The following is a 17,862-nucleotide window of genomic DNA, read 5'->3' as shown; positions in this document are numbered from 1 at the left end:
CAGATTTGCTTGTTAGACAAGGAAAGTTAAGGTTTGGAGTAAAATTTTCCACAAATTTTGTCCACGAATATTTCAGGACTGCAATACATTGGGACATAGAATTCGCTTCATGCGACCAAATCTGATACATCGAATATATATATATATATATATATATATATATATATATGTAGTATCTCATTCAAAAAGTTACATAAATCAATATATTGGGACCTAGAATCATTGTGTTTTAATGAATCAAACAGTAAAATCTATCCTTTTCAGAAAAACGGAATGAGACATTAGTAGACAATAAAAAGTCAACTTTTTAATTTGGATTTTGAGAATAATAATTGCAAATTCATTATTATGATTTATGAATTTTCATTTATATAATCGATATATGTTGTATCTGATACATGTAGTATATATGCATCATAGGTTTTACATTAACTTCTAGTGTTTCTATTTTGTGGGTAGGAGTATGTTTGCAAAGGTGCAGGAATATGAGAATGAGAGTTGCGGTTTCATTGTTGCGTGTGTGCCCTTTTATAAAAACAGAGATTTACGTGTGTATGATAGGAATATTTCCTAATAAGTCAAGAGGGAAAAACAGATTGAAATCTATATTTTCTCCTGACAAACATTGAGATGAGAGAAGTAGAAAATTTCGTCTTTAAGATACGTAGTTTGGGTAATTAGGTAATATTAAAAAATCTGTTACACTTTCAAGATACAAGTCCCTATGCAATCTAAGCACCAGGATAACATACATGGGTTTCTCACCATTTGCAAAATAACCAAGTTACACGGAACTCTTACCAATTTCACTAAATCTAGAATAATTTTTAGATAGACATTATTCATCACCAGGACTCAAATCATTATCTGGCAAATGATTTTAAGGTTGTCATCATAAAAACACAACTGTTTAACCATAAAAAAGGTTTTTGCAAAAGTCAGTAATGATTTGAGTGCCTAATGTATAATGTAATAATATATGTGCCTATACAAAAGTTTCTCCTAAATCTATCCACCACAGCGAAATTGATATGTTCACGCTGTCCTAGAGAACCATGTTGACCATGGATGGCGATGGCCAAGGTATGATCCATGTATGTATGTGAAAGCCAATCATGCTAAGAGCCAGAAATTTCTGTGAGTTTTTGAATTGAGAACATAACCTCCATTTTGGCCTTTTCTCTGTACACTAACACAGGTGCAGGAGCTGTTTTGAATCAAATACTCTGCTGTGTCTATGGCTTTCATCCCTTTCATAGATCCTCCTACAGGTCGCTTATATCTGTTTCTATGCAACAAAACTCATTAGCAACATGGTTATAACTTCACCATCACATACATAAACATTGAATAACAGTATAAAGAATATTTAGGCAGGTATTAAATCCGAGCTAAATTCTATTCAAAGTATTCAAAGAAAAAGAATTTCAGAAGCTACAAATAATATGGTTGTCTTTCTCTTCCTGGAGACAGAAGAATTTAAGAAAGTACAAAAAGTGTCTCACACGCAAACATCAATAACATGCAAAGTTAGATAGAGAAACAAGAACAATTATCAAGCAGTTCAATATCACTATTTTTTCAATGTCAATGTCTAGAAAACTTATATTTCATATCCAAATCAACAAGACAACCATATCTAGATAAATATATTTAAAATTTACAAATTAGGAAACAAAATTAATAACACTTAATTATATGAAAATTAGGAAATCTATACCACCTGCAAATTTCGCAGTAAAACCTGGAATCAGATGTCACAGATGTTGTTTTTCAATCAAAATTGAAGGTTCATCTCAGTAATAAGCGCTGTATCTAAATTTAAATTTTATCGTAAGATTAAAGGATAGGTAATTGGAATGAGAATAGCATGTTATACGAACCCTAATAATGCAGAAGAAATACTGCGTTTCTGGCCTATAACTATGACATCGACCCCATAGGTTTTGCTGAGGGAAAGAATGGTGGTGGCCCTGTCTTTTCCATCCATCTCAACTATCATCGCACGCACTTTCATCTTTGGCTGAGAAGCCCTGCAAATGTGTTTCATCTCCTCCAGAAAATCAACCCCTTCTCCCTCGGCCGCGGCGGCGGCGCCGCCTCCTCCGCCAAATTCAAGGGTTGCAGTGGTGGAGCTTCCCAACGAAGGCATCTTGAGGAACGTGGAAATAGTGTTGCGCCAGGAGCTAGGGTTCTCAACATGCAGCAGAATCAACTCGTCTTGGTCGATGACCGCATGCGACAGGGCGTACTGTAACGCTCCCGCTGACTCCCGTGTGGGGTCGGCCACTACCATGACCTTCCTGGCCTCCGCGCTGGCGTTCCGGTTACTCGCCATGCCTTGCGCCATGCCTCAGGTCGCCGTCGACGCCGCGAGGCGAAACTCCGAGAGCGGTGAAGAGAAGAAAAATGGAGATCGAAGTGAAATGTGATGAAAATAGCGATGGTTGATAATATGAGAGGCTCATCGTTTTTGTGATGGCAGCGAGTACACGGGAACAGCTATCATCCTTCTCATCTTTCTTCTCTCCTCCTATCTTTAGCATCTCTTCTCTCTCCTTCTGACTCGCTCAAATCCTTTTCTTTTTAATGTTCTTTTATTTATTATTTCCTTCTTCTATTATATTATAACAATCTGCTGCAATAACTTTAAGTTTAGTATAAAATCTCTTTTTTAATGTGATTTTTACAAAAATATTAGAGTGGTTATATAGTTACACAATGTTTATTATTAAACATATTGTTTCGTGTTTCTGAAAACAGTTTTTTTATCAACTTAATTTTGCCAAGTTACTCCACACAAATTATCAAAATAAGTTATTTTTATTTTTTAAGAAAATTGAAACAAATATCTAAAAAAGTTATTATTGGTTGAGTAGTTTCGAAAATATTGAACTTTGTCAACTGCAACAAAAGATACATCTTTTCTAATATTAGGTAAGTTTATTCGTACTTTTTTTATAAAATAAGTATATTTTTTTCATGTGTTGGTATAATTTACTTATTTTAGAAATAAATAATTTTTACATTTTTTAATAATTAAATAGTATATATTTAAAATAAAATTTTATTTTAAAATACTAAACTGATTCATTACCTAATTAGAGTGAGAGCAATGTACGTTGATCATATTCTCTGGAGTTTTTTCTCTTGAATTATGAGTCACATGAAACTTCAATTTATGATTATCTTTTTGGTTGAGAGTGAGACTTTACTTTAATTTGTTAGAACGATGGCATCTTTATTGTTTTAACAGGGTGAGGTATCATCGGTTAGGAGTGGTACAAAATGAAAAACCTTAAATCATAGTTTTAATAATTGAATTTGATACAAACGGCAACAACGTGAATGAAATCCAAATAGAAAGTTGAATCATGCTGGGGAATGGAGAAGAAATTAGTAAATAAAAAATGTTATTTTTTTATCAACGAAGAATAAATTAAAACTAAAACATTTCAGGATAACAAAAATACAATCATAGCATCTAACAGCATTGCAAGTTTCCACCTAATACATAACCAAATGGGCTTACTACCCCAAAGTAGATCAATTTTTTAAAATCTATATAAATTCTCTTCAATACTAAACCCCTTTGGCACTCTTAATAGTATAATTCCTACCTCAACCGCATAAGAGGAGTGCTTTGCCTAACCGAATGCATTTTTCTTCTTTAAAATCTGTTCCTTGCTATTGTTGTTTCTTTTTATTGCTCCTTCCATCTTGCTTCTCGAGCCCATCCTTCCAAACCTTCACAACCCGCACTTACGAAATACCCTTCCTAGTCTTTAGCTAAGATAGTGACATTCTGCTGTGACTAGAGAATACAACAAAGCAAACCAGATAATTCAGGTAAAGTACAAACCATAGGCCTGCCACGTGTTCCTTCATTCTCTGCAGCACAACCAGAACTGTCACCTGCTTGACCTGCTTCTTAAACATAGACATACTCCTTCCAACTCTGCTGCTCAACCTGAACCGTCATTTTGTTCTATAATGCTCAACGGGACATAAACTCCCATCCAAGTCTTACAAACCATATCTATCTGTTACACAAAGACCTTTCCTAGCCTGTGACTAAGCTAGTAGCATTTCTGTGTGGTTGAAAAAGCACAGAAAAATCATAATATCCCATACCCAACCTATTACATATACATTCAAAAGCGCATTGCACAACCAAAACAGAACCAGATCTTCCTATTACAGTGAAAACACTGGTTCTATACCACACACAACCCCTCCCAATTCTTCGTGTAAAGTAGATTCCAATTCGAAGCCAGGACGTCTCCACCTTAATTTTCACACCCACACCGAATCAACCCAGATACCAACCTCTCCCACCTTAAATCCTTGGTCTAGTGACAGAGAATATAACCTAGGGTAGACTGCCTTTAAGTTGGTATTATTAGCCCAAGAGTCCTCCAACAATCTCACTTTGTCCCCAGCCCCAATCTTCCACCCATCTACTTTATTTTGCTATACCATAAATTTAAAAATACGATCTCCTTTAATGTCAAATAACAAGTCCCAAAAATATAAAACAGTATTAATTACTATTTTAGTAATCATATCATTTCATTCACTTAAATTGTTAAAAAATAAGAGAAAAGTAAATAATTATTAAAAATAAATTGTATAATTAAAAAGAAGATAATTATAATAATACTTTATAATTGAAAAGGAAGAAAGGGGGGAGTATAAAAGAAGGAAACTTACTTTCCACTATAGATAGGATAGGCAGAAAAGCGAAGAATGTTGGAAAAAAGGGTACAGGAAATTAGCACACTTAATTAAAAGCTAAGTTAAAGATGAGGAGCATAATTATATGATATAGAATACAACTTCTGGTCTCTTCTCTTGGGACCAAACAATGCTACATTTTAATGCCTGTGACCGGTCACTTTCAAACTCACATCAAGACCCTTAATAAAAACCGGGAGGTGAATAGGAGGAAGGAGGGATTAGTAGCTGTTTTGCCATATTTGTGGGGTCTGCTTGGGTGGTTGGCTTTGAGAACCACCAAGTGTTGCTTCCCTGGGATTCTGCTGCGGGTGTTCCAGAGATACCCCACTCTGAGAGTGATAGAAATTAGGGTAACCAAGGGATCCAAAATGCTGAGAAGGCTGTTGTGGACTTTGCCGAAATCCCCCTGCTTGTTGATTCTGTCCCTGGAAGCTGTAGTACGTGCTGGGAGGAACTGCAGACATTGTTCGAGAGCTAGGTCCATGAACCCACATGGGAGAATTCTCATTCTGACAACCAAACACAAAATCAGCACGTCCCTTCTTTAATATAACCAACCACAAATATTAACCATTTGGGTTGGGACATATCTAAACCTGGTAATTTATATATTTTTTTAAAAGGACCGTGGTTTTTCACAACCATAATACTACCTCCGTTCCACAATAACTGTATTTTAAGGTTATTGCATGCGCATTAAGAACAATAAATATACTACTTTTTGAAACAATTTCACTGAAATAGCCTTACTCTCCACATAAATACGTTACTCTGAATAAGAAAGAGAAAATAAATGATTTGAGGGCATATTAGCAGGATAAAAAAATTAATGTTTCATTAGAAGGTGAGAACATCAATCATTTTGGATCTTCTTATATGACTAAGACTGCAATTATTTTGGAACAGAGATAGTTTAAAAATTAAAAATAACTCCAGTTTTTAAAGGTTGAAATGTTGACACTTAATAGGCTCAACTCCCAAGACATTGTACGTGGAAACAAAAGCAGTTAAATGAAGATCTTTACCTGCTGTAGTGAGATCATATGATTGTTGTCCTTGTACTGAGAGTTTATAACATCATCATATCCAATGGTTGTACTAGTAGGCGCAGCAGGTGGATTCAATGGATAGTTTCCTCCAGGAATGCTGGTGGAACTTCCAAAACCATATCCAGATGCAACAGCAGCAGACTGAGGTAAGCTACTGACAGAAATGCTATTTTTATATTGTGGAAGCATGGCAGCCAAAGATTGGTGGTATGTGTTATTGCCAGCAAAAGCCTGCTGAAATGCTGATGGCATGTAGGTATAACTCTGAGGCAAGAATGGATAGCTTATCATATTAGCAAAATGTCCCAGGGGAAGAGTAGGCTGGGAATAGGGATGCAGAGCAAGGTGTTGTTGTTGGGGAACTGCAGCTCCAGTGGCAACATTAGCTCCAGGTAGAGCTTGTGGATTAGGTTGAGGCGTTGAAATGTTATTAGCCCTCAGAGCCTACAAGTTGACAAATAATATTAATGACACTGAATACCATCTTTTCCCTCGTAATAAACAAAAACTATAAAATCAATATACAAGTACGGATAAAAATGTCAAACTCCAAATCAACTGTTTGCAAACAATGTCAATATAAATTGCACCCATAACCTGGGATTATTTTAGATTCAATATGATAAAATGCATGTCCGCTTTCACACATGTAAGGCACAAATACTTGTGTGAAATCCATATTCAATATTAATACTTGCACAAATACTTGTGTGAAATCCATATTCAATATTAATACTTGCACAAATACATCCATATTTGTGGTTTTAGACTATAGTCCGTTCTCTAATATCCAGCAACCACATAGTACTAGCCAACCTCAAGTATTACACTTCACACGGACTGGGCAGTGAGAAAAACCGTCAACTAGGGTTGGAAAAGGATAATCAACACCTTGATAATTTTAATTTTATATTTGTACATATATAAACATATTTTATTTAATATATATTGTTATATTGTCTCACCAACATCTTCATTTTTTAAAATCATAGTATTTCAGTGCTTTTGCACAATATAGACACATAACAATGTCATCCATATTTTATCCGCCCCAATTTTTATGGGAATACCAAACTGAATAGTAACACAATGAATGGACATAGAATCACTCAAGATTTATCACCGGTAGATTGCAGAGCAGAGTACAGAAATATTCAAAGATTAAATCAAACACAATACAGACACAGGATACCATCGATGCAGGCACCTAGGCATAAAAATCCAAATGCCTCTTCTCATTCAATATATGCTCTTAAGTTGCTAATTAAGTAATTAACATAAACATCGTAAGTAGAAAACAGCGACTAGACAAATATTAGCTCATGTGAAGACACTATTAAGTAGCCCAAACCAACACTTCCCTAGTGCTATTATGTATCAGAATATCAGTATATAACTGCAGCCCACAAATATAATGAACATGCAAATACCATTACATATTCTCTTTGACTAAGAATAATCAACCTGTCTCAAATGCTATAGAAAAACTAAGATAAGCTAGAGTAGAAGTTCACCTCTGACATGGTTATACTGGGACCACCAATTGAAGAAGCAATGTTGCTATATTTCGCAGGCAATGATTGTGTTGCAGGGAAGGGTGAGTATGGGATATCCTCCCTTGCTGTTTGAACAGTTGAAGCCAACAGAGCACTGGGCAAAGAATTGGTATAAGCCTGCCAAGAAACAGCACTATAAGTTTAGTGCAAGTAGCAAAATAGCTAGATAATATTGAAACAAGATAAAAGAAACTACAGTAATACAAGTTATTACTAGATATGACAGTAAAGCAAAAAAATGGCCCTGCACAATATTATAAGTCACCAGTAATAAGTTGCCACACAAATTTGTCTAGTAAAGTCACTGAGAATTGAAATTCACTCAGAACAAATACCTGTGATAGAAAAATCATACACCACCCCAGCAATACGGATGACATAACAAATGGGGGAATTTCTATCCTCAATTCTCAATTCGATCACAAAAATTGATTAAAATTGGTGACTCAAAGAGCACCTTTTACAGTAAACTACTCTACCACTAATTATTTTGTTTGAAGAGAATAAGCTAGATTTTTTTCTCAAGAAAATGAATAGCAGCACAGCACTGTACATCTCCTAGTTATAACATGATATTCGTTAGGACACTGAGCTTGGACCACAGCTCAACAACCCATCTAAATAGGAGAGTTAAATAGCAGGAAATGTTGCAGTTAATTAGAATATCTGAGTGCTACAATGGGCCTTCATGAGCATGAAGGGCGAAGCCAAGCTTTGGTTACAATCTTGGTGCCAAGAGAACCTTAACTTCTATGAGGATTCATTTTCCACGGCTATGATAAGAAAGTTAGGCTATGGCAGTTGGATTTTTGTGGGACTGACTTCCTTGGAATAGAAAGACCAACAAGATAAAATCACCATTGATTTCTTTGAACATTCAATTTAGAAGATCAAGAAGCAAGCTGAAATGTCCATGGAGAAGAAAGGGAAGTCACCAAATTTTGGACAAAATGATTAAGTGTGACAAAAAGTTGAAGTGCATGGTGACAAGACTGATTGCCGGCCCTCAAGGATTGTAGCCCCTTGTATCATCATCCAAATTTCCCGATTCAAGTTTGAACACCAATAACAGAGATAATGCTAAAAACCCATGAGGCTGAGAATGTCTCATTACCAGCAAAGACAACCATTGTCAGCCAGGGGTGGATGCATCTCTCTTGAGTAATTATGCTCAGCCTATTACCAATCCACCACCACCCTCAAAGCCACACTATGTGTGGGCCCTTATTGATTGGGTTGCTATGTCTGCGCAGCCAGAAGATATGTAGAAGCTACATGCTTCACACAGAACAACCAGTTCAAGAAGGGGAGGAGGTCTAAGGAAGCATTGAATGGGAACTCTACAAAATAGATTTATTTTCTGAGCTAATGGACCAAGCACAATCAGACTTTAGTGAACAGATGAATATAGGGAAGTTTGACAAAGCATCTCGGTTTTGAATATAATTCGCTAAATCCCATCCAAAGTAACAAAAGGAATAAAAGTAAAATCTAATTATTTCAGCAGCTACACATTTTGGGCTTAATGAACCAAGCCGAAGTAAAATCAGAGAAGCGAGTCAGAACTTTGGGGCACAAACCCCTGTTCTTGAACACACTTAATGGATCTTCACTTTTATCCAACACAAGAGTGGTATTAGATGCATTTAAAGCCAGTATGTAGTACTGATTTAAGCTTATCCGGTTTGAAATGGCAGAGATGTTTTGCCATTGTCCCTGATGTCTTTCCGGTTATTGTAGCAGCTACTGTTTTGCTGAGCTGAGCTTTATGCTCAGCTTCTCTGGTGACATGCAATTGTCCTGGCTACAGCAGAAGTCAGACAGAGAGGCTAAAACCAAGGGGTACATTCCTGGAAGTGGATGTCAGACAGTTCAGTGCACTCTATGCTTCCTATGCAGGGAGTCCAGTTATTTATCGTCTCATAAAGCATGGCAACTTTTATGTCTCCAAGACAATCCAAGCGTGAAATGGTCCTTATTCTCACTGCCTACAAAAGCTTCCGACTCTGATTTTCTAGGAACACTATGCATAGTGCAGAGGTCGTTTAACAATTTTCCGAAAGTTATAACCAAGATGCACAATCCTGGCAGTGGTGCATGAGATGGTTCAGTGGCTCTCTATAAGGCATCGCAATTTTGATGTCTCCAAGACAATCCAAGTTATAGTCCTCATGATCACTGCCTATGAAAGCTTCCAATTGAGTTTCTAGCAACACCTATGTAAACTGTAGATATTGTTTAAATAATTTTTGCAAGTATCTTACTCCACATTGTTGCCTTTAAAGGAACAACATCCAGGTTGCATTGCAAGAAGAAGCACAAACGTCAAATCATCAGTCCATAGTTTTGAAGGATAGAGTTGTACCAGAAGTTTCCTTATCTCAGCCTCGGAAACAAGGCTGTTCATCTAGTGGCAGGTAGGATTATAACAATGACATTGGGCCTATGGCCCCCCAACAACTAATCTTAATAGGAGTTAAAGAGCTGCTGATGTGGCAGTTAGTTAGGATATGTGAGTGGTCATATGGAGAGGGGGTGCGTGTAATCATCATCCAGTATCTTTTCTGGTAGTCCTTAGGGACTGGGCAGACAGAGTTATCTCTTCTATCAGGAGCATTTGCTCTGGGATTACAGGGGTCTTTGCTGTAATATTTCTTATTTTTCCAATCAATAACATTGTTGTGAGGTTCTAATGAATCTAGTTCCTAACAATATCAAAATCACTTCAGAACTAACTCAACAAACAGACTCAGAAATGAAAATGTTACATATTGCAAATCAAAAGATCTAAGAAGTTTATGCATTACCATTACACTAGAGAAGGGAGACAGGTTCTGTATCTGTGAGCTTGTCTGTGAATGAGGGTATGTGACATCTGGTTGTTGGGCATTTTCGTATGCAAACTCGTGCTGGGAAGAAGGAAATGAATATTGATTTTCCTGAGAGGTTTCAGGGGCTTCAGATTTTAAAGCCTCCGATTGTGAAATGGAGGAATGCTCGTAAGTCCCAGCATCTACACCAGTTATGTGAGCTAAATTCCCATCCGAGGTAGAAGTAAGATGCTCATCCCCATAATAGTCAGGATTTCTGCAAGAAAAACAAAGCATACCTAAGTAAGATGCACATCCCCATAATGACCAGAATATTCAGAAAGTATACTAATATCTAAGCACATACCTGACATCTGAGGACCCAATTGTTGAAGCATCAGCTGCTCCAGATGCATCCTCCAAGTTACTTTTCAAGGGTCTAGATTGATATGGGCCAGATCCAGAAAGGGAAGCATCATTAGCAGATCCAAAACTTCCAAAGCTCAGATTCAAGCATTCAGGGGTATGGAGTTGTAAATGATTTGGAATTACTACAGAAGAATTTTCCCCTTCTTGTTCTGTCCCCTGATCATTTGTGTGTAAATTTAGCTGCTCTAAATTTGCAGCAACTGATGAAACACCTTCAACTGAAAGAAAGATGTTACAAAATCATGACTTAAATGAAGGGACGTGTTTGATATGATCGTGAACTTCAAACAATATTATTATAACAATCTAAACCATTAGAGATCATACACAGGCAGGCATATGACTATACTAGAATTACAATAACTCCTTTTAAACCAGTCATTAGTATAAAGGATGACAAAGAAAACATAATAATAACAATAACCAACCCATTGGATTCACTAGTCAATACCACATTACAATCATATCAATTCTGGATTGTGGAAAATGACAGAAAGCCAATAATCCACAATACCATATAGAAGACATTGTCATGGACAAAAGCAGAATTCGCATAATAGTTTTAAAATAGGATACAAATCAATGAAAAATAAATATAAGGTTATGCTGTATGCCAAACAAAATTAACAAAGGTTAGATAATATGTCAAAAACCCAATCACTCATGAGAGATGACAAGAAGATAATAGGACACATGACACAACCAAGACACTGATAAGAAGACAGAATTGCAAATTTAAGAAATTCCCCAGTACAATACTGCTATGGCACCTATTTAACAACACTGATTACAATAATCTTTCTTTGTGCTGGTGACTTTGATAATGAACAAAAGAGATATAAACATGAAAAATGAGCAATTACAAAGCAACTTTATATGGAAATACTTGTACCAGCACTCTAATTACATGATGACAAGTAAGACTCGTTCTGTACAAACTTTTCAATAAGCAATAATAGGAGGACAAGACAAAAAATAAAATATATCAGACTTCTTCCACAAGTTAAAAATAACTTATGCACCTCATCTTGTTTAGAAGCTCTTTGATATAACTTCACTTTTCCAAATACTAAGGTGCACAATTTAATTCTAACGTGAGAAGCTCGATTTATTCTACTGCCTAAAATCTTCTAGAAGTGTTTATTATGAAGTCTATCCAGACCGAGTTTAATTTTTTTTATGAAAAGTACATGTTCAATATAAATAGAGATGCAAGACAAGAAACAAATAAGCATCATAGTCACCTTCATTATTTTCGAAAGGATGTCGATGAGGTTGGTAGGGATTCATGTCATTGTATAAGCTACCATCAAAAGCAGATGTACTTTCGGGATTCTCTTCAGATGTACTTTTAACAGATCCAGCGTTGTCTGGATTCTCAACAGGATCATCTTCAGCTACAAGTTCATTTACATGGGACTTCAGCTGCTGGTTAGCTTCGGCAGAGTTAGAAGAGTTTGTATGGTACTCAGAGGTTGGATGATCATCTACAACTGAGGATACACAAACAGCTGATCGGTGCTCAATAGATGGCCATTCATCATTCTGTTCAACATTGGAGTTAAAATCAAAGCCTTGATCATTGTTTGTCTCTGACACCTTAGAAGCATGACCTTGCAATGAATGCAAATTGTGCTGTGAAGTTGCTGGGGGTGCAAAAACATGCTGATGGTTACCACTGTGGAGAGAAGAGTTGGGCACAGATGCCTTTGTCTGTGGCCTACCCATCCTGACAATGTCAGCCATTGATACTTGACCTGGGCTAGCACCCCATGCAGATTGCAATCCACCATGTTGTGATGAAGAAAGCCCATCACAGACACCGACAGAATCACTGCAACAGTTTTCAACATTCATGAGACACTCCATCTTAGATTACATACTAAATCTGTGATCAGTACCCAATCACTTAAAGAATTTTTTTGCTTAGAAACATAAAAGAAAAGAAAAATGAGTAAACATTAACTTTGGCCCTCTCAAACCTATATGTGACATCATATTGGTTCTTAAATGATATATAATGCCAACAAATTCATCCTCCAAAGCCAATTTGATTACAAACATGTCAATTTCAAAGATAATTTGACGTTACATATATCATTAGAGGACAAATTTAAATTTAAAATATTTATTAAGTTATAAACAGAGGACATTGTAATAAATATATAAATATAGTACATTGTAATCAGTTTGGTGTCTTGCATATCTTCGGAAGACAAACATTGACGCTTACTTGCTTTGTTATAAAGTTCACACCATGAGATAAAGTACTCCAGAGAAAAAAGGCACAGAATGCATCAACTGTTTGAGGAAAGAATAAAATTGAATCTACAGAGCTTGCAAAAGTTGGATGCTTTAACAGCCAACTTGCTTTTTAGAAAAAACAGGAGGAACCATAACAAGCACCGCCTAGTACATGAATAGAAAATTTTCTTTTCATAATAACCAGACCAAACTCGCAAACAGATCATAACCAAAAGAATTCCTTAGTTCTACTCCAATAGTGAACAAAAATTGTTGAAGGAAAATATACCTGTAGGATGGTAGTTGCCTATTTGCATTATTGTCCAATGCGCTATGCGCAGAAAATGTAGAACCTCCATAAGTAGGCGTTCCATTTTCCTTTTTCAATACAGGTTTTCCCTGCAGAAGACCAGAATCTGACATCCAAACAAAGGTGATAACGATGACAACCACAACAACAATAAATCAACAACAACAGATACTAAAGAAAACCTGATAATGTACAAAGCAGTATAAGACTAAAAACGTCATTCAAAAAATAGCAACCAGCATCAGCTTACCACCACTACTACTGAATTGAGTAGCACCTCCACGCCCAACATAGCGGTCGGCACTAACCCTAGCGCCACCACCGCTGCCACGACTAGACGTATTGCTTAACCCTCGAGGCCTGGAATCCGTTGTGTCCTTAGTCTTAAAACAAAATACAGTAAAATTTTCATCGTCAGCACCAGAAGCAAATACATAAACAAAAGCATCAACTAACTCCTCATAACATACATCTACAAAAGAAAAACGAAAACAAACTGAAGTAACTGAAACACACCTCCTTTTTCTTCTCCCGCTTGCTCTTGACCTCATGAAAAGGATCTACGAAACGAAGTTACATAAGATTAGGCACGTTCGAAGAAAGGGAGAAACGAAAGGAGTGATTGAATTGAAAAACCCTAGTGCAGTTAGTGTTATACCTTGGGAAAGGAGGCGACTAACGGCTTCGTTAGGGTCCATGTTACAGTCTTTAAGCGTTGCGTAGATCTCGTGTTCGGGGATGTTGCTCACTATCTCCTTCAGGCTCTGAACCATCTTCCGACTGGCCGGAGGAATCCCTGCCTTGTGGCCCCCGCCGCCTTTGCCGCTCATCCTCCTCGCTCGCGCTCCGACCGATCTTCCACCGCCCCCGCCGCTCTCCTCGCTAGGGTTCCTCCGCGATGAAAATTATCTCTGCTCGCTGTTTCTCTCTCTCTCTCTTTCTCTCTCTCGATGATTTGCACCCGAACGGAAAGAGAACAATACCGAACTAAACCCTCCTTTTCACTCTTCTCAGTTTCCCTTTTCCCCACTTTTTCGGCAAATTACCATTAATCCATTTCTCAAAAACCTCGTGTTAAGTAAATCCGAGATTTGATTTTGCTTTTAACGAAGATTAATATTTTCAAACCTATTTTTAGAAAATAATCAGTATTTATTCGGAATAATAACTCCTTGTTTAGTCAGATTTTAATATATAGAACCTATACTTAAAATTTTAATATTAATAAATTATATACCAAAAATAGAATTTCTTTTTAAAAAAAGTACTGCAATTTCTTTTCACAAATTACAATTTTAAATAAAAAAAATTATATATGAACAATTTTATATGTAATTTATAACAAATATAAAATAATACAACTGTTTGTAACGATTTCATTTAAAATTATTTTTAAAGAGACATAAAAGTCTATATAATTTCTGTTTAATAAAATTGACAAATTTGTATATGAATACAAAATATAATTTTTTTAATATAAATTATATCTATGTAATACAACTTTTACTATAAAATCATCTGATTTGTAGTTTCAGTCGGATTTATGGTTGGAAGAGTAATAGAAACTTGATTTTAGAATTTTGTATAAAGTTGTGACACCTTAAAGTGTTTTTTTTTTAATTTATTTTTTATTAATAAAAAAAATTATAAAATTATGAATGACTTGTTTTTTTTTTACTGAAAATCATAATTTTTATTACACTGTTTTGGTGCAAAAATCCCAAAAAGATATTTATCTTTATTTTTTAAAATAAAGTACAGCAAGTAAAAATAGTACATATTTTAATATGAAAAAAGAGTTATTTTAATATTATTATTTAGAAGTAACATATTTAGAAAGCCTATAGTTGGAAAGCTTGGAGCATTTGGTTTAAAAGGTTACTACTATGTTATCTCTCTCTAGGGCAATCATTAATATGCTATTTTGGATCTTATGGATACAATCACTATTTTGTTTCTTTAAATAGTTACTATCTCCAAAAACTAAGATACAACTATCAAACTCAAATTACCATAATCATACATTTTAACCATTAAACAGAAACCATAACTCAATATTTAGGCAAAAGAAAATCGGTTCAAACATCTAAAATGTTAGAAGCAGACAAAACAAAGCTTGATCACCATAAAAGCAGAAACAGCAAAAACTAACCATGAAAGGTAGAAGAATAGCCACTTAAAGATAGAAGCAACGGTGTAGAAGCTCACACATTCAACCATGAACAAAAAGTTTATGTAACAAAAACATCTGAAATTAATCTATCTTTTCAAATAAAACTATAATTCAAATTTAGAAATTAGTTTAATTTAAAATTCATTTTTATTATCTGATCACGGTATGTGTTAATTATTAATTTTTTTCAATTATTAATTATTAGTGTTTATTAAGTTTTACTTTTTTTTATATTTATTAAGTTTTTGTTTCTGTCACGTATATTTGCAAAAGTAACCTTGATTGTGGAGAAAAATGTTTATTTTATATTTCTTGTATATTAAGATTCATCAAAATATGTTACTTGAGACGAAATATATATAATAATGTTTTTTTTTCATGTGAAAAATTTAAAAATAAGTACTGTAACATTACATATAAGATCATATTATAATATTTTCCAATATTTGTTGGAATGTGTTATTTCTGACAAAAAGATACATTTCTTATTATTTTATAGTAAAAAATCATATTTTAAATATTTTTTTGAAAAAATAAATAAATGTTATCTTTAAAAAATTAAACTATGACTTAAAACTTGAAATTAGTTTAATTTAATTTTTTTCTTTTTACTTGTGACGATTTTGTTTTTTAAATTATTAATCAGCAATGTTTTGTCATTGTTTAGTTTATTTATTTATTAATTAATTGAATATATTTTCAGAAGTAATGTTAATTATGGGAGGAAATTGTTTATCTCATGTATTCAGTATATATTAAGACTTTATCATCAGTACAATAAGTAGATATGAAAAATTATTGTAAAATTGTAAAAGAAAACAGATACCAAGGTATAAAACATTTCTCTAATTGAATCCCTATATTACTCTTTTGTATTGTTTTTTTTTTCATCAATCTTTATTTAGTTTTCTTCTGGTTCTACTTTGCCTTCATCCTTAAAATAGTGTTTGTTGCATTTCATTAAAAGCAAAGTGGAGAAGGTTTTAGAAAGAGTAACTCAACATGTGTTATTGAATGGTGTTGTTTATAAAGGTTGAGATACATCCTTTTCAATTAGGTCTTATCTTATTATTGAATTTTCTATTTTAAAAGTGTAAACATTATCTCCTTATACTTTTAGTCCATGTGAGCAAGATATATGAATGATGTAATAAATAAGTAAGTTAATAAAAGAGTAAATTTTTTTCTTAGTAGATATGGATTAAATTGATCCAATGACCCTAAAATATTATAACTCATTAAATCTAATAAATTAAATTATGTTTTTAATCTATTACATTTTAATTTATTGTTTTTTATAACATCTTAGTTCATTTAGTAGGAACTTGTTTTTATGAGTAATAGAGGGAAGAGTTTCATGTTGAAGAAAAATAATAATTGTATTTTTAAGTTGAATTCTAAAATGATAATAAACCATTTATTTTTTGTTTTCTCTTAAACCTCCTTCATTCTAGAATTTCAAAGAAGTCTTTCTTTATTTCCTTTTCTGCTTAAACTTTCCATTCTCCTAATTTATAGCAATAGGATCTTTGAAAGTATTCTTGTCAAAATTGAGTTAGTGTGGTACATTTGTTTATTAATGGGTGTGGTATGATTATTTGATAGGTTTTTTTTTTCTTAAAAGTGATTAATGGAATCCTTAAGTCTCTTCCACTCTTCACCCTCACTTAATAGCTTCCTCTAAGAACAATATATTTTTAAATGATGAAAGTTTACCATATCATCAAACTCTAAATTAGGTTTTTATAAATAATTTGATATGATATAGGTTAAATGTTTGTATCTAGGTATGAAGTCGGGTAATTTACTTGAATAATTTGAATTTGGAGAAATATTATGTTTTAAAAGTTAGAATTTAGGTTTTAGTTGTATTCTTCATTGTACATTAAGAATTTGTTTTACATGTGAAATTATGATTTCCTTGGTAAAAGTTGAATTTTATTATTTGAGTTATTGAAACTTTATTTTGATTTGAATTGAAAATGATATGGTTAATTCTATGATAGAACTATTGATTTTTTTTTTCCATAATTTTTTAACGGACTAAAGGCAATGAATATGACAATTCAATTGCATGAGTTTTACTAAGAGTTAGACAAAACGTTTTCACTTAAAGACTTGCTAAGCCGAATTCTTAAAAAAAAATAGTTTGATTATATAGTCTCTTGATTTAAAGAATTAAGTTATATATTATTTTGAATTATTTTAACATTTACATGGACAAATTTACAAGTGTTCGTATTATATTAATTTAATTATTTTGTTTGATGAAAACTGAATATGCTATAAAATGAGTTATTTAACTATTTTTATTTTTATTTTTTTATAATTTTGTAATATATACAAAAATAAAATCAATTACAATATCATAAGATTAAAAAATTTATCAGCGGATTTAATATAATTTTTTTTCTCAATGATAATTTTTTTCAATCTTATGATATTGTAATTGATTTTTATTTTGTATATTTTTTAAAATTTGTCTCTTATTATTACTTACAGTTTTCTAACACAACCGTTAGAAAGTCAAAGTTAAAAACTCACATCCATC

General features: G+C 33.8%; 2 protein-coding genes across 2 annotated transcripts; both read right to left on the bottom strand.

The window, feature by feature from the left end:
• Positions 1–647: 647 nt before the first annotated feature.
• Positions 648–2,516, bottom strand: LOC137812207 (uncharacterized). Its single transcript, XM_068614123.1, has 2 exons — positions 1,884–2,516; positions 648–1,282 (listed from the first exon to the last, which is right to left on the bottom strand). Exons 1-2 carry the CDS (start codon positions 2,348–2,350, stop codon positions 1,114–1,116), a joined length of 636 nt encoding a protein of 211 aa, XP_068470224.1. The 5' UTR covers positions 2,351–2,516; the 3' UTR covers positions 648–1,113.
• Positions 2,517–4,695: 2,179 nt separating this feature from the next.
• Positions 4,696–14,285, bottom strand: LOC137812210 (uncharacterized). The gene is made up of 10 exons (XM_068614127.1): positions 13,797–14,285; positions 13,655–13,698; positions 13,389–13,521; positions 13,118–13,244; positions 11,829–12,418; positions 10,523–10,802; positions 10,153–10,432; positions 7,304–7,462; positions 5,766–6,233; positions 4,696–5,249 (listed from the first exon to the last, which is right to left on the bottom strand). The coding sequence occupies exons 1-10, from the start codon at positions 13,966–13,968 to the stop codon at positions 4,959–4,961; spliced, it is 2,544 nt and encodes an 847-aa protein (XP_068470228.1). The 5' UTR covers positions 13,969–14,285; the 3' UTR covers positions 4,696–4,958.
• Positions 14,286–17,862: the final 3,577 nt, after the last annotated feature.

This window comes from Phaseolus vulgaris, chromosome 2, assembly GCF_000499845.2.
Source record: "Phaseolus vulgaris cultivar G19833 chromosome 2, P. vulgaris v2.0, whole genome shotgun sequence".
Lineage (NCBI taxonomy): Eukaryota > Viridiplantae > Streptophyta > Magnoliopsida > Fabales > Fabaceae > Phaseolus > Phaseolus vulgaris.
The sequence above is the reverse complement of the archived record's forward strand: the minus strand, read 5'-3'. Positions and strand labels throughout refer to the sequence as shown.